The sequence below is a fragment of the Schistocerca nitens genome, chromosome 1 (genome assembly GCF_023898315.1).
Source record: "Schistocerca nitens isolate TAMUIC-IGC-003100 chromosome 1, iqSchNite1.1, whole genome shotgun sequence".
NCBI lineage: Eukaryota > Metazoa > Arthropoda > Insecta > Orthoptera > Acrididae > Schistocerca > Schistocerca nitens.
In genome coordinates, this window is record NC_064614.1 from 771,249,972 (window position 1) to 771,273,734 (window position 23,763).

Consider the following 23,763-nt stretch of genomic DNA (forward strand, 5'->3'; position numbering starts at 1 on the left):
ATAAATGCTCTCCTTTATATATAACATAAGGAGGCAACGAGTCACCACTGGCATCGCCACAGAACATGATACTTATGTTAGATTTGATGGAATTCATTATCTGTTCTGGGTACTTGCAGCCTCTCCTACAAATTACTTTTTTCTTTCCAGGGTCATCTGACTTACAAGTTTCATCATAGTTATAAATTTTATCTGGCAATACATCACTGACTGCCTCTTTCAGATTCTCAGTGTACTCTGTTATTATTTTTCGTCAATGTAACCTCAGTTTCATTTGACGTTAGACGAAAACTTGACTGTCAACTGAGGATGTCTCTTTAAGAATGACTTAACCCAGTCACGACGTGGAACATTGTTACAAAAACATTGTACAGTCTTTCCTTGTCTGTTAGGTAGGATTTTACAATGTACCTCAGCTCAAGTTCATCTTGTGGAAACCATATTCACACATTTTGTTGATATGACTAGCAAAAGCTAGTTCTTCTTCTTGCAGAAATACTTTAGGGTGGCCTGGGGAACATGAAAATGCATTCTTCAACTTGTTTTTAATAGTGCTTTTGGGTATTCGGAAATGTTCAGCAGCCTGCCTTTGTATCATTTCACCAGATCTGATGGTTTCTAAACAAGTTTAAAGATGTTTGTTGCTGTAGTCAGCATATTTTCAGCTCCCAGGAAGATGTGTGTAGTTGTAGGGCATCTTGAATAAGCTGAAACCAAACACATGCAATAGAAATATATTCACTACTGGTGCCCATTTTGCAAGCTATTTGTAGAACTTTACCACTAAAAATAATGGATTTATAAAAGTACAACCTACTTTCGCCCAAAAAAAAGCTGTGCCAAAGTAGGCCGTACTTTACATGTTACCAGAACTGATTTAAAGATATATGAAAATGGGAAAACACATTGTGTTTCAAAAAAATGGTTCAAACGGCTCTGAGCACTATGGGACTTAACATCTATGGTTATCAGTCCCCTAGAACTTAGAACTACTTAAACCTAACTAACCTAAGGACATCACACAACACCCAGTCATCACGAGGCAGAGAAAATCCCTGACCCCGCCGGGAATCAAACCCGGGCGCAGGAAGCGAGAACGCTACTGCATGACCACAAGCTGTGGACTCATTGTGTTTCACAGAGTTCTAACTACAGCATGACATAAACAACTAAAAATAGTTCTGAAAAACATACTTACATTAGAAGATCCTGAAGAAATGCGTCTTCTGCAGGAAGAAGTTTTTAAGATTAAAATTCGACATATTTACACGACACACAACTTGTGGTGTTGCATCCTAGTGGCAAACTGCGGAATCACTTGAACTATCAGGCAGCTTGATTGATGCTACCACCTAGCGGAAACAACCAAAACTATTTCAATACTGACACAAATCGCTCAATAGAACATGTTTCATTTTACTTTCCTTTTGGGCCAAGAATGACTAGGACCAAAGTAGCCCATGTTTACCATTCTTGAGAATCTGTTCTCTAATTCTGCTATCAGAAACATTGTATGTGATCACATCACACATCATCATGCCACTACAAGAGATGCCACAACTACACTTGAATTTACACTTCCTAGTGAGGCCCTGTAAGTCAGTGTATCATTGATGGTACGTCTGTTCTGGCCTTTTCTTAAGGCAAAAGAACTGAAATCTGGCTGCCATGACCTGAATCTGCTGTTCATAATACTGTCTTAATGCACCTACTACTTCATCATAGGAGAGTGCATCGGGAGACAACATATGGAAGAGTTTTTGAATTAAGTGAAACACAGGCATTCCCACGACAGACAGAAAATAACGAGATTTCACAGTACCTTCAATTTGATGGAATTGACAGTGGGCCTGGAACTGGCTAGATGTTTGACCCGTTCTCTTCTTTTTCATTGAAGTGCTGAAATGGTGCATTGCTCTTTGGTGGCACTTGTTGGTTGGGTTGGCTGATCGGTTGGGCAGACGATGCAACTTGTGCGGCAAGTAATTGCTGTACAGTAGACAGCAATGTGGCATTTGCTGATTGTAAAACTGAAAAATCTGATTTAGTTCCAGAGCAGGAGCAGTCTGCAGCTGAGGCACAGGGGAAGGGTGAGGAGGGGGCAGGGTAGCCATTCCAACACTAACAAATATAGCAAAATATGAAAAGACAAATAAAAAAGCAATGTGCAAACCCTCTGAAAAGAGAAATGGATTAGGTCTGCGGCTCTCCTCCTATAACATGCTCTCCTCCTATAACAAGCAACAACAAGAACAAATGAGCGAATAGAATCAATGTAACGACAACCCCTTGCAGCAACCTAGAACACATGAAAAGTAAACAAAACTTGTTCATCAGACTTGTTATCACTTGTGGCTGTGCCCTCTTGTAATGTTTTGTGGTTTCTGGCTGGATGAGGAGAGAGTGGCATGATAGGTGGGTAGCCAGTTTCCTCTTAGTACTACACAAAATGCATGCATAGTTAAAATACACTTTGTTACAGGAACCAATTGAGTATTTAATTCAGTTATGTCCAGTCTGAAGTACTGTACTAATTCTTGAATCTTGTCCATGTCCATATCACAACTATATGCAATGACTAATGTTCCCTTAGAGCTAGCTAAGGTGTGAGGCGACAACTATCACTGTGGAAGACTAGAGCACAGTGGTGCAATGTGAACTGAGTCCTGGTGCAACATACTGAGGTACTGAAGGTGTACAACAGCACATTTAGGACATGGGGAGAGTTCAGAAAAGTCACCCGAAATCTCAGGCCAGGGGAGACTTACTGGACAGGATAAGAAGGAAAGAGCCATCTGGTAAGTCTCCCCTGACCTGGGGTTCTGGATGACCTTTCTGACCTCTCCCCATGGCCTAAACCTCACTTGTCCTTTTCCTTTACATCTATTCCTTCCTGTTTAACCCTTCTGCCAAAAGAAAGAGCCACTGGCTCTAAAAGCTTGCAAATTTGAACCCCTCAATTTTTCTGAGTGATACCCATCAATCAGTTGTCTTCCTAATTTGAGACAAAAGGTCAACTGATCTGTCATTTTCCATCCTGATACAATACATGTGAGTTAATAACAGCCAAATCAACAACAAAACGAAGTAGTGTGTTCAACGATTTTACATATTGTCTGCCTCTCATGTATCTTTCCCATAGCTGATCAAACACGTCTTTATAATGGCATACTATTTCTGGACAGGACACAGTTGTCTTAGAGTCATCTGTCATTTTTCTGGCAATACATTTGACATATTTTGGATTGTAAGTAGAAAGCAGACAAAGTGTTTTGTTGTCCTGCCATTTCATAGCAACTACAACATACCATAAAGAGATATGAAACTCTCCATATCTGATAACAATTTTTTGTGTGGTAATATTCCGATGATCCTCTCCTGTTTCCTTTTAAAGTTCCAAAGCTATAAAGGCCATTGTTTCTCAGCCCTTTCATCATCTTGCAAGTTGTAAAAAAAAGAAACAATGAATCTCACTGTGTCAAAAAGAGGTTGCCACAGCTTCAGCACTAATAACTCACACACCTGGTAATTCTTGAAATCTTATATTAAGGTGCTGAATATAGTGGTGTACATTTTAACATTTGAAATAAAACATTATTGGAATTGTGAGATGCCAGATTTTATAGCCCTTTTTTATAGGCTTCATGAGCATATATTGTTTGAGAGATGTGCATTGCTTGAATGCCACCATTGATTTGTCAACTGCAAGATGGCCCATATGCTATCAAACAGATTTTGTTCAGTGCTACAATAAAGTTTGTCACACATTTTATTAGTTTTTGTATCAAGAATAATACTATTGTCATTGCAATGCTGGTTCTGTATGATTTTCTTGTATTTTGACAGTGTCATGATATCTGATATTAAACACATCTTCAGCATTCAGTCTGAGGTCCAGTAACTGTCAGCTGCTGATAGACAAAGGATACCAGTTACCATGAGCAGGCTTGTGAACACCTTCAGTTCAGGAATGGTTCTTCTTTCCATCTGACACAAATCTTATGAGCAGCATATAAATTTGTTTGCAAACATTTATGCTCCACAATGTTTCTGAAAAAGATTTTCAAAATAAACACATTCATTGTCTGATTAGTGAAATCTACCTTAGGCTTTTTAGGTACTTACAGAGCATCAAAGTGTCTTCAAAGCATGTTGTATCATCGCCCCAATCAAATTCATAATCACTTTCATTTCAGCCTCCTACCTCTTTAGTGTTTATAACAGATGAGTTATGTTCAGCCCTTTCATCAGAGTTCTCTTCATCAACAATTTAAGTCTGCTATCAGTGTTATTTGTGAACATCTGAACTGCCATCTAGTGTTGGATTTTCTGATCAGACATGTGGTATATAACTTCCAGATGATTTCGTTGTGAAAGTATTGTCTGTTCTAGATTATCAGCTTCAACTTCTCTGTCTTCAAGAGCATCTATGAGAAAAGATGATCCAGTATCTGATTGTCTTTTAATATCTGGAGAATAATGACAGCTCATTAACAGTAAGCTATAACTGTATTATTTTCAGTCCAAATTAATAAAGAGGAATAGAAGAGGATCCACTTACATTTCAAATCTACAAATAATTTTATAAATAAAGTGTGCTTGGACACATGTGTCCTACTAATTTCATTTCACATACAAAGTAACACAGTTTTGAGTACGCTTGCCTGTGTATTTGTACTAAAATGATTAATAACTTAAGAAGAAGAAGAGTTACCTACTTCAAACATCTTTGGAAAGTGAGAAATGTTGAAAATTGATACAGATCTTGATACAGTGAGGTTGCAGCAGCCTTATGTGCCTGCTAGTCAACTTGAGTAGTCACAGAATTCTCTGATATTAGACATCTCTGTCCCAAATTTTTCTCACATTTGCCACAGTCATCTCTAGACAGGATAACCATCCAGAGGTGGGTAATATATATCTTGACACTCAAGTCAATAGTCAAAGTTAATGAGACATATATGACCTTTCAACCACAAAAGGGTTAGAGCATCTGATATTGTCATTTCTCCAATAAACAGCTGCTGCATGTCGTTGTGTAGTGACCAACAGCAGTTTCTCAACATAAGTTATTTCAGCAGCCCTTATACTGTCTTTCCAGCACTTTGATGTCTCGGTGAAAAATGTTCACTGTGTTCTTTGCCAATATCATCCACACTTTAGGGAAAAAGTTGAAGGTATTTGTTCAAAATGCGAATCTTGAGGCCCATTGAGGAGTCTAACTTCTTTAACTTTTCCAACATATAGGCCATAACAGAAACACACTGTAGGTAATTCTTGTTGTTTGATAACTTAGTGGCAACCTCCTTTATTATATCAAAGTCTTCCTCTCAATCACTGTAATTTTTGATTCAAAGTTGAAATCAACCATCATTTTCAAACATCAGATCCAACAAATTCATGTTCTTTTGATTTCACATCCAGTACTAAGGAAATGCACACAGAGTAACCTGAAACGTTCTCCAACTTTGTGTTAGGCTTTCACAGGCTGCTTTATTAATCCCAGCTTAATACTTAGAAGTATTACAAAAATAGAAATTTTTCCAGATTTATGAGGCTCTTGCGCAAAGAGACAAAGAGGCACAGAGCTTGCCACTATATGTACTAAACAATGCAACAAATTTCAACTAAATTTCAACTTCACAGCTTGATAGAGAAAATGGCAATTTCACTGCTGCTGTTTTATCTCCAAAGATGTTGGAGATAAAACATTAACGAACAGCTTTCTGTATCAAACACAAACTCTCTGTCTGGAACTTTTAATTGAAGTATAAATAATTAAAATTGATAAAAATATTTTTATATTGGGTAGGAAATGTAAGAAATGGATGATATGCCTTTTTGTTATCATATTCATTCAACACAATAAACACTAAAAAAAAATTAGCTATTTCATGAAAATGGCTTTTCATCATTGCCCTGTGTATCGTATGTTACTGTTAAAACTGTGTATGGAAATGTGAGATCTACTGTTTATAGCATTTCCCCTTAGTCCTGCTGTGCTGGTGAGGGGATCTCTGAACACGATACCTCTCATGCATTCTAGCTGAATGATACATGATGATCCCAGCAGTGGCTAGATAACATTCACCATCAGTGGCAGCTTCATCTTCAAGGTTTCACCAATAAACAATATCAACCCACCCTCTCCCAGTAATGAGTATACATATAACATACATCACAACGAGGAACACAGAATTTTTTGAGTTCCTCAAGAAGAGGGAAGAAGTATGGCAGTAGTGAAAGTGTTCCAGTGCACTGCTATAGTTGGAGTCACGAATGAGAACATACGAGTTTAGGCTTGTTCTACAAATCTGTGTCACACATTCTCCAATAGCTAATGAGCATTCAGAAGTCTTCAGAGCACTTTGCTGTAAATGTCATAGCTAATGTGAGCATTGAACAGTATCATAGAAAGTTGTTTAGTGAATTTCTATTCCATTTGTTGTGAGTTGTCATCGCTGATGGTGGTGGTAAGTGATAAATTCTACATAACAAAGAGAGAGACATAATTTGCATGATACATGCTTTCTTCAAACGGAAAGCATGCGCATGTGCATACCTCAACTGTAACTTGGAATCGCCAAAAATGCAATCGCCATCCATGCCTCAAAATTTGTGAACCATCTTCATTCATGGATATGACTATAGCTGTCCTTCAGATCTGGCTGGGTCATGGTCTTCAGGGTTGATTTTAGTGATTTTTGGGGCATCCAAGAGAGGATGATCAAGTGTAATAACCTATGATCGAGAAATGGTCCTGCAAAGTCAGGGTGCAGTCCCTTTCAATATCACCAGGATCTGGCCATAATCGGAGCTGGTTTTAACCACAAGCAACACAAGCTGCTGCTTGTGGCACTGAGCTGAGTGAAGTATATGACAGTTAGTAGCAGAAATTAAAATGAGTGAATGTCTGTGAAGGAAAGAGGTGGAAGGGAGGAGGGGGGCAGAGAGGAGTGCCACATGATAAGTCACTTGTATAGAAAAATGTTCTCAAACTGGCCCTGACTAGAGTGTAAAAGCTGTGGGAATGCCACACGATGTGTTGCACACTTTAGGCACACCCTGGCAAAGTTTTCAATATTGATGTCAATTTATGGCCAGTATACTATATTTCTGCCTGGAAACTGAATCCTGGTCTTACATTAGTGGGTGTGGAAAGAAATGCCAAGATCTTTTCATGCAGGGTCAGAGGTATGACCATGCAGTTCTTTTGTGTATTTGGTACCATGAAGTGGAATACCATTGACTGGTGTTGACCAGTTCTGGAGGGCTTATTTAGAAACAAATTCTTGACTCATCCAGTTGCGGGGTGACTTACAGTTTGAGAAGGAATCCATGAAACAACTTCACATTTTCCAATCAAACAAAGCATGGACAGAAGAGAATGAAGCAATTAGAGGAAAACTCCTAGTCAAGTAAGGACTGAGCTTCTACTTTTTGGATTTTTAATCTCACACATACTCATTCAATATACATATATAGCAATAAACAAGCTCAGAAATTCAGTACTGGTTGCTTTTCTACTAGTAATGTAAGATACTTATTTACAGGTTTTAAAGTGTCCAGCATACTACTGGGAGCATGTTTGGAAATACAATTACACCTGTATAAAGCCATCATTCTTTGCAGTGTAAGCTGTGGAAATAGTTCAGCATAGCAGCATTTCTGTGATAATGTATGTTTTTGACTCATTCCACATTCCAGGTGGATCTCACTGATGATGACACTGAACATGATGTTTCATTTCCTGATGTATTTATCACTATTTTTGCCACTCTAGAATTGATGCTGCAAAACATATTTGGCCAACAGACTTGGCATTGATACTTGACAAACTGAAGAACCTGAATACAGAACATGGATTTCCTGAAGGACAGAAGCCATTCATATATCAGGAGGTTATTGATCTCAGTGCACCATTGTACCATGGTATGTAATGCTCTGACTAAACCAGTGGTACTGATAAAGAAGAGAAAGATGGAATAAATGTAGATCATTTAAAGCACAGAAGAATATTCAGAAGGTAAAGGCTACCTGGTTTTAAGAAAAGTAGCAATATTATGAAAAGGATAGTTGCTACCCACAATATAGTGGGGAGAGGAAACTGGGTGGGGATAAGGTGGAGGCTGGGGTGGGGAGGGGGAGGGATGGCAGGGTAGGAGTGGGGGACAGTAAAGTGCTGCTGAGAGAGTGTGTAGGGTTGAGGTGGAGAGAGGGTAGGGCAGTTAGGTACAGTCGGCAGGCTAGACAGAGGGAGGGGCAGAGAGGTGGAGTAGCAGAAAAGGAGAGAAGTAAAAGGCGGTGTGCATTGGTGGAACAGAGAGCTGTGTGGTGCTGGATGGGAACAGAGAAGGGGCTAGGTGGGTTAAGGCTACGACAAATGAAGGCTGAGGCCAGGAAGGTTACGTGAAAGTAGGATATGTTGCGGGGATAGTTCCCACCTGTGCAACTCAGAAAAGCTGTTGTTGGTGGGAAGGATACAGATAGCACAGGCTATGAAGCAGTCATTGAAATGAAGAATGTCATTTTGGGTGGTGTGCTCAGCAGTAGGGGGTCCAGTTGTTTCTTGGCCACAGTTTTTCTGTGGCCATACATGCAGACAGACAGCTTGTTGGTTGTCATTCCCATGTAGAGTGCATCACAGTCATTGCAGATTAGCTTGTAGATCACATGACTGATTTCACAGATAGTCCTGTCTTTTGTGGGATGGAGGATGCTTGTGACTGGACTTTAGTAGGTGATGGTGGGAGGATGTATGGGACAGGTCTAGCATCTAGGTCTATTACAGGGATATGAGCCATGAGGCAAGGGGATGGGAGCAGGGGTTATGTAGGGATGAACGAGGATATTGTGTAGGGTTGATGGGCAGTGGAATACTACTGTGGAAGGGGTGGGAAGGATAGTGGATAGGACATTTCTCATTTCGTGGTATGACAAAAGGTAGTCAAAACTCTGGCAGGGAATGTAACTCAGTTGCTACAGTGTTACATTCCATCCTGGATTTTCCATTGTTTAGTTTTAAGAAAAGATTTAATAAAATTTTGTATTTAAATTCAGTGTAGAACTTATGCTATACTAATATTGTAAATATAACAGAGGGAAACATTCCACGTGGAAAAATATATCTAAAAAGAAAGATGATGAGACTTACCAAACAAAAGCGCTGGCAGGACGATAGACACACAAACAAACACAAATATACACACAAAATTCAAGCTTTCGCAACAAACTGTTGCCTCATCAGGAAAGAGGGGAAGGAGAGGGAAAGACGAAAGGATGTGGGTTTTAAGGGAGAGGATAAGGAGTCATTCCAATCCCGGGAGCGGAAAGACTTACCTTAGGGGGAAAAAAGGACAGGTATACACTCGCACACACACACATATCCATCCACACATACAGACACAAGCAGACATATTTAAAGACAAAGAGTTTGGGCAGAGATGTCAGTCGAGGTGGAAGAGTAGAGGCAAAGAAGTTGTTGAAAGACAGGTGAGGTATGAGTGGTGGCAACTTGAAATTAGCGGAGATTGAGGCCTGGCGGATAACGAGAAGAGAGGATATACTGAAGGGCAAGTTCCCATCTCCGGAGTTCGGATAGGTTGGTGTTGGTGGGAAGTATCCAGATAACCCGGACGGTGTAACACTGTGCCAAGATGTGCTGGCTGTGCACCAAGGCATGTTTAGCCACAGGGTGATCCTCATTACCAACAAACACTGTCTGCCTGTGTCCATTCATGCGAATGGACAGTTTGTTGCTGGTCATTCCCACATAGAATGCATCACAGTGTAGGCAGGTCAGTTGGTAAATCACGTGGGTGCTTTCACACGTGGCTCTGCCTTTGATCGTGTACACCTTCCGGGTTACAGGACTGGAGTAGGTGGTGGTGGGAGGGTGCATGGGACAGGTTTTGCACCGGGGGCGGTTACAAGGATAGGAGCCAGAGGGTAGGGAAGGTGGTTTGGGGATTTCATAGGGATGAACTAACAGGTTACGAAGGTTAGGTGGACGGCGGAAAGACACTCTTGGCGGAGTGGGGAGGATTTCATGAAGGATGGATCTCATTTCAGGGCAGGATTTGAGGAAGTCGTATCCCTGCTGGAGAGCCACATTCAGAGTCTGGTCCAGTCCCGGAAAGTATCCTGTCACAAGTGGGGCACTTTTGTGGTTCTTCTGTGGGGGATGCTGGGTTTGAGGGGATGAGGAAGTGGCTCTGGTTATTTGCTTCTGTACCAGGCCGGGAGGGTAGTTGCGGGATGCGAAAGCTGTCGTCAGGTTGTTGGTGTAATGTTTCAGGGATTCCGGACTGGAGCAGATTCGTTTGCCACGAAGACCTAGGCTGTAGGGAAGGGACCGTTTGATGTGGAATGGGTGGCAGCTGTCATAATGGAGGTACTGTTGCTTGTTGGTGGGTTTGATGTGGACGGACGTGTGAAGTTGGCCACTGGACAGGTGGAGGTCAACGTTGACCTCCACCTGTCCAGTGGCCAACTTCACACGTCCGTCCACATCAAACCCACCAACAAGCAACAGTACCTCCATTATGACAGCTGCCACCCATTCCACATCAAACGGTCCCTTCCCTACAGCCTAGGTCTTCGTGGCAAACGAATCTGCTCCAGTCCGGAATCCCTGAAACATTACACCAACAACCTGACGACAGCTTTCGCATCCCGCAACTACCCTCCCGGCCTGGTACAGAAGCAAATAACCAGAGCCACTTCCTCATCCCCTCAAACCCAGCATCCCCCACAGAAGAACCACAAAAGTGCCCCACTTGTGACAGGATACTTTCCGGGACTGGACCAGACTCTGAATGTGGCTCTCCAGCAGGGATACGACTTCCTCAAATCCTGCCCTGAAATGAGATCCATCCTTCATGAAATCCTCCCCACTCCGCCAAGAGTGTCTTTCCGCCGTCCACCTAACCTTCGTAACCTGTTAGTTCATCCCTATGAAATCCCCAAACCACCTTCCCTACCCTCTGGCTCCTATCCTTGTAACCGCCCCCGGTGCAAAACCTGTCCCATGCACCCTCCCACCACCACCTACTCCAGTCCTGTAACCCGGAAGGTGTACACGATCAAAGGCAGAGCCACGTGTGAAAGCACCCACGTGATTTACCAACTGACCTGCCTACACTGTGATGCATTCTATGTGGGAATGACCAGCAACAAACTGTCCATTCGCATGAATGGACACAGGCAGACAGTGTTTGTTGGTAATGAGGATCACCCTGTGGCTAAACATGCCTTGGTGCACAGCCAGCACATCTTGGCACAGTGTTACACCGTCCGGGTTATCTGGATACTTCCCACCAACACCAACCTATCCGAACTCCGGAGATGGGAACTTGCCCTTCAGTATATCCTCTCTTCTCGTTATCCGCCAGGCCTCAATCTCCGCTAATTTCAAGTTGCCACCACTCATACCTCACCTGTCTTTCAACAACTTCTTTGCCTCTACTCTTCCACCTCGACTGACATCTCTGCCCAAACTCTTTGTCTTTAAATATGTCTGCTTGTGTCTGTATGTGTGGATGGATATGTGTGTGTGTGCGAGTGTATACCTGTCCTTTTTTCCCCCTAAGGTAAGTCTTTCCGCTCCCGGGATTGGAATGACTCCTTATCCTCTCCCTTAAAACCCACATCCTTTCGTCTTTCCCTCTCCTTCCCCTCTTTCCTGATGAGGCAACAGTTTGTTGCGAAAGCTTGAATTTTGTGTGTATATTTGTGTTTGTTTGTGTGTCTATCGTCCTGCCAGCGCTTTTGTTTGGTAAGTCTCATCATCTTTCTTTTTAGATATAATATTGTAAATAATTAGAGTTATTATTCAGACAGCTGTCATAATGCATCAAGAGGTTTTGCATATGCTCACAAAGGTAGGTACACCATTATGAAACTACTCATAAATTTTAAATGTATTGTTTATAGCTCACTGTAAATACAAACTACTTTTCAGGTACATAAAACATGCTAAAGAGGATAACTAACATAGTGTTTCTCTCATGAAGTTAGCTTTACCAATATGCCACAGATTTTGGTTTTGGTTGAAATTTATTTATGCTCTAGTCAATGCAGCATGATTTGACATGATTCTATGATAGCAAGTATGAGAACATACTAGCATCTGTTTACCAGCAGACTCTTAACTTTAGTCAGGCCATTCTGCATGCCTCGTAGGTGTTTTGTGAAATACATTTGCTCACTACTGGAGTCTCCTTGTACATAAAATGTTTATTCAGTTGTCACAGTGTCTTTTAGCTACATCCCATTCATATGTGCACTCAGTGCCTATCTATGGCAGTCTTTTTTGGGGAACAAATGCACAAAATATGAACACAATTTTCAAATTCCAGAGAAAAGCCATAAGAATAATAACCGAAAATAGTAGTCAAGCTCATTGTAAAGATCTGTTGAAAACACTGGGGATTTTAACTGCTGTATGTGAATACATTTACCAGTCCAGCTCTGTCCATGACTGTGGAAAAAGAGCTAGACTCAGCTTACATTTACCAAGAAAAAATAGACATAAAACTCAAAACAGCATTTTCTACCAACAAATAAAACTGTACAATAAATTAGCAAAAGAGATTAAAGAAACTGCAAAAATATACTTATTTAAAAATGGAGCTAAAATGTACCTGTTATGCAATACATTTTTTAAATTGAAGGAGTACTTAGACAAAACAGAGTAGGAGTTTGGCAAAAAAGATGTTATACAAATGAATAATAATAATGATTATGAAACATCCAACATTCCATATAACACTTTCACACTATGTTTTTTCCATCTTTTTTTTCCTTTTCTAGAAAAACTTACCCCCAAGCTATGCATAGCACAATACAAACACCTCTTCCTCTTTCTGAGCTCAATATCTCACTCATTATAGAGGGATGCTGACTCAGTTTTTCAGGATAGCAAATAGGAAGTTCCAGTCCAGAGATCACCAGTGTGTGTGTGTGTGTGTGTGTGTGTGTGTGTGTGTGTAGTGAGTGAAGTGCTATGAAATAATGTGTGTATAGTGTGTGCAGTGAGTGATAGTGAGATATAAGTGAACAGTGTGGCATTACATTATTTAATAAGTTATTTGTAAAAAAAGTATTGTATACCAGGAATAAATCTAATGATTGTCTCTAACAAGAAGTCTGTAAATGTATGTGTATACGAATTAGCTTATTTTAAATTAGTCTAAACTTGTAAATACTTTAACATGTCCTATATCCTTGTAAAGAGAGATCTACAGATGAGTAAAGCTACTACTACTACTGCTACCACTGCAGCTATTCCTCACTACACTGCATGAGGTGCCTTTATCAGTGACATTTTCTTCCTTCGATATCACTCAACATTTTTTTCTGTCCTTACTCAGTTTGCTTCTCAGATTAAGATACAATTATATATATTTTCAAAATGAAGTCTGTATCTTAGTTATATTGTTGTTATGTTTAGTCTTATCACAAAAGGTCTAAGAAATGATACAAGTCTTACTACTACTCTCAGTTCTGTTTATGAGCACAGATTGTGCACTGCTCTCGATTCTGATAACTATATTCTCTATGGATGAAATTTTTATGTTTATTTCTCACTTTCCCCCAAGAAATGGGAATGTTAAAATTTCTTGAACTTTTGTTGTTCCTCTCTACTACAATTTTATCACTTTTTTCATTAATACAAGTTTTTCAACTGCCCTCATGGGGAGTGGATGAGAAATTTTAACTCTCATTGTTTATTGACAGAAAAAGCTAATAAACAGTTCTTTAGCAGGAAGGTCATGAAATGTATTTCCAATGATAGTTAGGTGAAATGAAAAACAGCATATGTCATAGACCAATAAAAAACGGAAAACAGTTTAAAAAATGTGATTGACTTAGCACACCATAGTTCTTTAAAGCTGTTGAGACTGAAACCAAAGACTGTTCCATTTTTATTAGACAAAAGTCATATGAACATTCTGACAAAAGATCTAGGCTCCAATGCCTTATTTACAGTATCATTACAGAAACTTTTATCCTTTCCTTGTTCTATAAGATCTCTGTGAGTATTCCAGATGCCTGTATGCTTTGATTGTTGTGTGCACTTGTGATTTAGTGGTACGTCAATTTTATAAAGCTTCCAACAAGTGCATTGTGTCAGTTTATACATGTTTCATACATTCACAATAACAATCAAAAAACCTACTTACTCCTCACCTTTCTCCCAAATATAATTTACTGTCACTCCTACTTTTCATTTACCATATTAACTTGGATTTAATAACAATAACAGATATAAAATGTTCTAACATAATTACAGTAGCTTGCTTATGATCACTGTGTCCAATTCCATGTATTTGCATGACACCTGCCATCAATAAAAGTAACTACGTACTAATAGAATCTCTTTCTATACTATGACCACATCTAAAAGATAAGTTGCTGTGAAATTTTTAATTTGGTTAAATGATTTGTAGGCAGGGAATCTGTAAAGAAAACAGAGTACATCAGCCTTGGAAGAGTGACAGAGTTCAAGTACGGAGAAGAAATAAGCAAAACATTTAGAAGACAGAATGCACTGAAGTGGTACAAGACATTTGGTAAGAAACAAATAAGAATTAACAAAAAACATGATTGCGTCGGATAACTGTTAAGTAAATATAATTCCCTTAACTCCAACAAAGAGTGGACATATGGAAGTTTTCATTAATACACACCTGGTTGTAATTACTTTCAGCCTTCAGACAGGAACAGTTCTGTAAATCCTGTACAGGCTCTAATAATTGTATTCTTTGGCACTTCAAAGCTTTCTCACAAAAACACTTGTGTAAATACTATTCCAATAATGATATCATGGTAGCATAATGCAATGTGAAAATTCTAGCTGCTAAGATACACTGCAAGTATTTTCTAAAAAATGTAGAAATTTGCCAAATTCTTAGCTCTTGATGCAGCTGAAGAATTGTACATCCCTGCCGTAGCAGCAGCGGACAGCACTTGTGCAACATGGCATGCATATATCCTTAATTGACGGCATATCAGTAAGCGAATAACATGGTGCAACATGATCGTAATTAGTAAAATGAATTTCAGTTTCTGTTGATTGTGTCTCTGATACAACTGTTCACACTTGCTATTCAGCTCAATTTGCAACTCACTTAATATCTATAATGATTAGCAGTTGCCATTGTGATATCACTAAGTTTTAACAATATACCATAGATAAAACTGAATTATCATTCTCTGTGATTTCTTCACATATGCTTGTTAATAGCATCTGTCCTGTGCAGGTTCCAAAGTTTCACAGCAATGTGGAACCTAACTGAGGTTGTAAAGGTAAAATATGAAGCATGTGATATACATTCGAGATCACCTACTTCTCCTGTAGACCTACATATGCACTATTTATCAGTTTTCTTGGATATTCATTCCAATGAGGTCAACATTTCATTAGAAATTGTGGAAACGCTGGAAGGAACAGGAAATAACATGGACAACTCCATGAATTATGGTTCAAATGATGATTGTTGAGCTACTTAAAAGTCCAAATAAAAATGGAGAACTTTCAAAGTCCAAGAAAACATGTGCAGTAGTAGCTTTCAGTGACTAAGGCAAGGCTCTAAATTTTTTGCTAAACAAATGAGGGAGAAAAGGCATAAACTTGAGGAGTGTCAAAAGTCAGTTTCATTTTGTAAGATCTGAACATGAATTGTACAATTGGAAGAAAGATTTACATGAAATATGAACAAATGAAACTCACAAAAGTATGAAAGAAAAAGTATTTAAAACATTTAGAACTGTTTGTGAAAATCAACGCACAATTGTTGAGGGAGATCTACAAGACTGGGTGTTCTGAACTGCAAGTGGGATGAACATTATGGGATTTCCTGGCTTCTTTGACCTCATTAAATAGATTCAGAAAATTTTACGGAAAAGGAAGTTGCAAAATTAAAAAATTAATCTCAAGTAAATGTGAAGAGATGTCAGTAATAGGTAATACTATAGGAACGTTCATATCTGACATGAAGATGAGGTTTGTTTTTATCTCCCCCAAGCTGTGTATAAAGCCAGTCAGGTATCATGCAATCCATATTTATCATTTTGAGTAAAAAAAAGACAGAGTTGCTTGTGCAGCCGATGAATTCTATGACACATTACTATACAACAATCCCAGTGATAAGTACATTTCTGCAACTTTATTGCTCTCTTCAGGAACATCAGGGCAAATTAGGACCAAAAGTTTAAAAAAGGGACTGTTTACTAGCAGAAATCTTGTACATGATATAGCAAAATCTGGAAAAATGCGAGAGAATAATTTTCAGTGTTATGTCTGAAACATCTGCTTACCTTTTGCTGAGAATATTTCATTGCTTTTGTTGGACTCTTGGACTGGATATAACAACAACTTTAGGATGATGATGAGAAGCCTGTTAATATAATTCAGATTCATTGTGGAACTAACAGTGTGATTCAGCCTCTCGATAACAAGATTTTCAATAGTGTAAAGTGTTTTTCAGATAACTGTCAGACAATATAATTTCCTATAGCTCTATGTCATTTCAGGCTTATCAGCAGAACAGTATTATTAAACTCCAGTCATTTCTGCATTGTCAATCTGCATCATCACATTTTACAAGTTTGAACAAGTATACCCAGTGCACAGCCCAATATGCAGAACAATGGCCAAAACCAGTTCTTACTTCATTCAAGCTCTTTTCATTTATTGGCTTGCAACATGCTCCATTACAATATTTGTAACACTACATGTATGTATTGTGTATGTGGAATGTAGTGTAATGTTTGTGTTGTATGATGGTGAGAGAAGGGGAAGAGTGAAACCCAGTGTCATCACATAGCCTATTCCTCACAAATAGAACCATCAATAGTCTCACATGTCCTCACTTCATGAGACACTGTGGAGAGGTTTGGTATTTAAACAAGGATGTTGGCACAGACTTTACATCAACATGCTCTCCCCCTTGCCTATCAAACACTGGCAGTGAAAATTTTATTCACTACCAGGATTTGTACTGGCTTAACCTCAGGTCAAGTGCCACTGCACAAGCATATATTAGCAACCTCAACCACAGAGATGGGTACTCCATTCCAGCTCTGTCTAGATAAAGTTAGTAATTACTGTTACGTGTCCAAACGCATTAATTTTTCTTTTACCAGGTGTAAGGAAAATGTTTGTTTTTGTCATTCAGTAACACTTCATATTTTTATAACGTCTACAGGGAATAAACGGGTAACTATTTCATTGTTAGCAAAATATACATTATTTAAAAATTATCATACGAACTGTGCTACAGGAATTGTTATAAAATATTTAATGTGAACAAATTAAAGACCCAGTTGATGGATGTCACCTGTAATGTAACATCATACACTGTCTTGATTTTCTTTCCTCTGTTAGTCACTTGTGTAACAATTACATCTGAAACGGTTTAGCTGTTGTTATGAGCTGTAAGTTATACAAAAAATTAATAATGCAAAACATTTTTGGGATGATCAGAGTGCTAAAAATGCACGTTTTTGAACTTTTGAACTCTGCCCTGTGTGCTGCTACATCCTCTTGTCTTGTCTGCGTCTGCTTATTTGCCAATTCTTCACTAGGCAGAATGGGCTCTACAAACTGCTGCTACAGGCAATTCTTCATGTGGCAAAAATGAGTAACTTTAACTTTTTTATAATACTTGCAGTAGGCCTTAGCAGTTAAAAATTTAGACAGTGCATTTCTTTCAGTGTAGTCTATCCGTGTGAAAAATATCAGGGTAGTTTTCAACCTGTCGTAATGGACCATTTCCTTGTGAGTCCTGTAAGTGCTATACATGAAACCTATAATGCTGCGAAGTATGTGAATATTATTACCCAATATGATTTTTTTTACCACTGGTCTTTGCACCTTCAAGCAGGACCTGCTTTTAAGGGCCTTAATGATGAATTTTGGTCGATAACATGGATGCAACATTTAATGAACTTGTATAGAGTGAGAGCTGTTGCTTATTTGGGTTTCACAGACATCATATTTGGAATATGTAAGAACTGAATGACCAGACATGGACATCAGTTGCTGTTTGTTTCTAGCCACATACCCACAGCTATTAGAATTCTTGTCACAATGAAATCCTGAAGATTGTTTTAAAAAATATATTAGCACACAATTAAAGAGATGGTCATGATAACTTAACAGCTTTTAACTAGAGTTCATATGCAACAAGTTAGGAAACAGAGAATGTTATACAACATACAATGAAGTGGTGCAAACCTTACTGACATTTGTCATTCAAATAGTAACTAAAAAGGAAGACCTGAATGACAGTCACTTCAAAAAACGTCATTCAAGAAAGCACAGATAATATTCTGCCTACAGTAATATAAAGTTAGTCTAATTAAGATGTATTTTTTCATCCTGTTCGAATCTGACAAACAATTACCATTTACATGTGATCATTGTGATTAATAATGTAACTTCTAAAATAGGCTACCACAAATAAAAAAGTATTGCTTTTGCAGTTTTAAAATATTTCCAGTGCAATTGCTACTAAAAGTGTCACCATCTTTCTTCAGGTCCAAAATGGTCATTACTGGACAGTGAGGATGCTATTGTGTTTATTGACAACCATGACAACCAGCGTGGCCATGGCGGAGGGGGCACTACCATCCTCACTCACAAGACACGACAACTATACACAGTCAGAACTTTTCTTTATTAGAATAGATACAGTATGTTATTGAGTTTTATGTTCCTCTTCCTTCATCTCATAAGCTGTGTAAATGATGAAAAATTGCCATTTTTATTAAGCATAATGTTTCAACACCGTAAATATATGTCCCACATATCTGTACAAGTTCTGTAATAAGCTGTCCCTGAGTTTATATATTTAGAACTGCGATGCATATGTGCACCACATGGTCATTATAGCCATTTGTTAAGTGTCTGCCGTGGGTTGCCGGTACAAACTATTATCTTAGGGGGGGGGGGGACGGGGGGGACAAGCAAACATATCCACTGATTTCACAGATTTGTGTGTGTGTGTGTGGCGGGGGGGGGGGGGGGGGGGTTACCAAGCAAATCTATGTACTGAATTTTTCAAGGAGAGAGGACAGGAGAGTGGCGAAGAGACCTATTCACTGATTTCAACTAATATGAATTAGAGATAAATCTGCCAGCAAAATGGGAAAGCAAATATGTAAAATATGTTCAAAATTTAGGGAAGATGGTTTAGACAGTCAGTGCTACGTTGTTCTACAAAGACAAACAGTTCATAATATTAAAACTTGTAAATATGAACCCAACATTGTAGGTCCTGCTCCTTGGAAATAATTTCATTACTTTAGTTTCGAAAAAGACAGCACATAGCTGTAAAGACATTAGTTCTACTTTTCCCTGAGATCAGTTGTTTATTTAGTTCAGATTTACTGCAAACCACAATATCAGCTGCTCATTGATAAAAATTCTATTATTATTATTATTACCACTATTTTAGAAATACTGTGCATCATTTCTTAATGGGACAAATAAACCTGAAATTTCTTTGAAAAAGAAGAAGAAATTCATTTTGTTTCTTTTTAGACTCAAAAAATTTTACATACAACTTCCAAACGTATTTTTCCTTTCAACTGTTTGGCAAACAGATTCTTTCAAGGCTACATGTGAAACAAGTCATGTAATCTACAAGCTTCACTGCAACAAGTGCGCTGCATTCTATGTGAGCGCGACAACCAACATGCTGTCTGTCCACATGAATGGCCATCAGCAAACAATGGCCAAGAAACAAGTGGATCATCCTGTTGCTGAGCACACTGCCCAACATGACACCCATCATTTCAGTGACTGCTTAACACCCTGTGCCATGTGGATCCTTCCCACAAACACCAGCTTTTCTGAATTGCACAGGTGGGAACTCTCCCTACAATATACGAGGGCTATCCACAAAGTACATTACGTTTTGGAATTAAAAATAAATAAAGTATTGGAATTTTTTTTAATTATATACAGATGAAAGCCACACTTAAATATTACTTTTCTACATAGTTGCCATTTAAATTAAGGCACTTATCATAGTGATGGACGAGCTCGGAAATTCCTTCGTTGTAAAATTCGGCCGCCTACGCCTTCAACCACGTAATGACTGTCTTTTGGGACTTGTGGATTTCCTGGAAAGAGGCACTACAATAAACTCTCAAAGGTATTGTCAAACTCTGCACAACCTCAGAAGAGCAATACAAAACAAGTGCAGGGGAATGTTGGGCTCAAAGATCTTGCTGATTCACGACAACGCCTGGGCCCACACGGCAAATGCCACTCGTGAAGTTCTCGAATCTTTTAAGTGGGAGTTGTTTCCTCATCCGCCGTACAGTCCCGACCTGGCACCGAGTGACTTCCACTTATTCCCAGCAATGAAGAAGTGGTTGGCTATGCAGCGTTTTGATGATGACGCACAGCTTCAAGAAGAGGTAACTACGTGGTTGAAGGCGCAGGCGGCCGAATTTTACAACGAAGGAATTTCCAAGCTCATCCATCGCTACGATAAGTGCCTTAATTTAAATGGCAACTATGTAGAAAAGTAGTATTTAAGTGTGGCTTTCATGTGTATATAATAAAAAAAATTCCAATACTTTATTTATTTTTAATTCCAAAACGTAATGTACTTTGTGGATAGCCCTCGTATCCCACATTGTATCCAAGGTTCTCGGGTGTCCAGCCAGATCTGATCGTCGAAGTTCAATGATACCCGAGAACCTTGGATACAGCACATTCGCCGGGAAAGCCTCAGATCACATATATCCCACATTCCTGTAACCCTCCTGGCCTCAACCTTTGTTAGTCATTTTTCTCACACACCCATCCCCTTCCCAGTTTCCATTCCAGCACTACACAGACCTCCTTCCACCAATGCACTCAGTCTTTTTACTTCTTTCCTTCCGCCTCTCCCCTGCCCACCATATAACCTCCCAATAGCACCTAGCTGCCCTGCCCTCTCTCCACCGCTCCCTTGCACACTCCCCATCAGCCCTTCACTGTCCCCCATCCCTACCCTGCTATCGCTCCCCTTCCCCACCTCAGCCTACTCCTTACCACCACCCAGTGGCCACTCACATCGTGCAATACTGCTGTTGCTTGCAGTGTGGCTTTAGCTGCCAGAGGCTGCAGTCATATGTGTGTGAGTTGCATTTTCCTGTGTGTGTGTGTGTGTGTGTGTGTGTGTGTGTGTGTTGTCTATTTTCAGCAAAGGCCTTGTTGGTCAAAAGCTTATATTGTGACAGTCTTTTTGTTATGCCTATCTGCAACTCAGCATCTCCACTATATGGTGAGTGGCAACTTTCCTTTTCATAATATTGTTACACTCCATCCAGGATTTTTCATTGTTTGAGAGTCTTTGATGACATTCATCAGATTAATTTTCGCTGTTCATCTTGATGAAGATGTAGGACTAGGTAAATAAGTGTGTGTCTAATATCTCAATGTTGATCTAAGGCAAGTTTTAATTCATTGCAAGGTGCTGAATGACCTCTCAGAGGAACTATCATAATATGAGTAACCGGTTAATAACTCTATGAAACAGCTGTACAACCTTACCATGTTCAACAACAAGATGCCTTTGAATAGAGGGTACAGTACGTGGTTGTACACCTGTCATAATGGTTTGTAGATTTTAAACTGTGCAGAAGCCTATTCACTTTCAAGTGTGCTGTGTGTACTCCAAGCAACACTTCTAAATGTTGTGTAGAAGGAAGAAAGGAAGATCTGTTTGGAAGGAGGGGAGGGGGGGGGGTATTAGCAAGTATTTCTTCAAGATGCAACAGTTGCTTTAGATCTCCACAATTGAAGCTTCAATCAGTCTCATTCGGAAAGAGCTCAAGAATTCCAAGCACGCTTTTTTTTTTTACGTCTACATTTATGAAACAAATCTTCAGGAGCAGATGATGCTTCTATGCACCTCAGTCTCATTGGTATTTTTCTTGGCTGTGAGATATTTGGTTCATTCATATTTAGGTTCTTGGTATAATCTTTAGAATTCTCTAATAGCATATCAAATGATTCTGCAGTCCTAAGCTTCACAAAAGCTGCTTGTAGAATGTCTACAAAACATTTCATTCCAGCTGCATTAGAGATCTGGCCAATTCTGTGTACAAAGCAAATACTACAATAGAGAATGTCATATAAAAATAGTTTCAACATTTTTGAGATGCTACACATAGACCCAGAGGACAAATCATCATTCGTATCTAATTTAACTTTGTGTGTTTAATATTCTGGTCACTGTTTCCTGGACGTGACCATAGTTTTCCCCGAAATGTTTCAAAGATTTTCTGCTTACAGTTCATCAGGTCAGACATATTGGTACAGCTGTTGAATTTTTGGGTTCAGGTTCATCTTGAACATTTACATGTTTTGTGATAACTTATTTAATACATTTTAAATCAAAATATATTAGAAGTGTTTCTGGTTTTTATACATCCTTGCAAACCATTTGACTTGGTATCTATGAATGATACATTATCACATTTGTGATTCTCTGTAAATTTTCAGTGTGTATTCTTGTTTTTCTGACATGTTCTACATCCTGGATGATCTCCTCACTGTCAATCTATTGGAGTTAAAATTACATCTAATTTTATCTAATTTAATCTTGTCAACACCAGAGGATAGGAGATCTGCGTACACATTTTTCCTTTTTGTGGATTTGAGAATTATATTTGAAATGTTTTCCCTAAGACATTACACAGCGAATCATAATTTCTTGAAACTTCCAGTGGTACAAGTTCCAAACAATGATTAGTGCAGTGGATGTAAAAGCTCTTTGACTGATCTTTAAGTACCTATGCCAACAAAACAATGGGTCCACAGAAACTCAGTTCCTAATGTGAGTCTTTGAAGGAGCTGTTTGATGGTAATTTCCAGCATTTGTGACCTGGAGTTTGGTGAGCTCTATAAACCAGAAAAAGCTCTACTTCAAGGCTCTCAGGTTGACACAATGTACACAAAGAGTTACCTGCTCATGGACAGCCATGCTCATCATTGATTCTTACGTAATTCCATAAAACAGAGAAATTTTTGTTTGCTACACAATGCCTCACTGGAAAGTATGAGTGATAATTTCCAACTATTTCATTTTGTATTGCTGGTCAATGTAGTGTCACGGCGATTCAGCCATAACTTTTCTGTAGCTTTTTTCCAGTTATACAAACTTCCTTTAAGAAAAGCCATTTCTTTATGTGGTATTCTATTACTCACTATGTGGATAGACATGATGCAGTCATAGCAGTGAACACTGTCACTCATATCTTCATAATATAGCCATGGATTAGACACAAGTCATTCTGCAGCTTAAAGGATTCAAAGGTTTGATTCAGCTGGAAGAAATAATTGCTGTCAATCAAAATATGAAATGCGCATATGCTGATGTAGCAAAATTTGTATTGCTGCCTTTGCCTGTAGAGTATGTATATCTCTAAGTGAATTTGAGGGGCAGAAACTGTACATTTCCTCCCCCCACCGCAATTCAAAATTATTGAAATAAGCGGTTTGTGTATAGATCAGAACCTAAAAGCATGTGCTTATGTGTTGTTACTACAGAATACTTGTACTGTAATTCTTAAAGTCTACATGTGCCCTCTAGGAAACCTTCAGTTATATATCACAAATAAATAGCATACTGCTCTTCTGCAGCTAGTCAGTCAAAGTTGTACTTTATCAACAGTATAAATAGAGTGGAAAGGATGGAGTGAGCAGCAAGGGTAAGTAATGATGAGATAAGCTCATCTCAAGGACTCATCTCG

The 23,763-nt window shown here is 39.0% G+C and overlaps 1 protein-coding gene across 1 annotated transcript in view; it reads left to right on the top strand.

Annotated features, from left to right (window-relative positions):
* The window catches only part of LOC126202710 (alpha-amylase 2-like), a 170,207-nt gene that overhangs the window by 119,588 nt on the left and 26,856 nt on the right, over positions 1-23,763 (top strand). Inside the window, exons 6-8 of the mRNA XM_049936891.1 lie at positions 7,784-7,932; positions 14,454-14,576; positions 18,547-18,671. Of these exons, the coding sequence (XP_049792848.1) occupies positions 7,784-7,932; positions 14,454-14,576; positions 18,547-18,671 (397 nt within the window). The remainder of the gene's footprint in view (positions 1-7,783; positions 7,933-14,453; positions 14,577-18,546; positions 18,672-23,763) is intronic.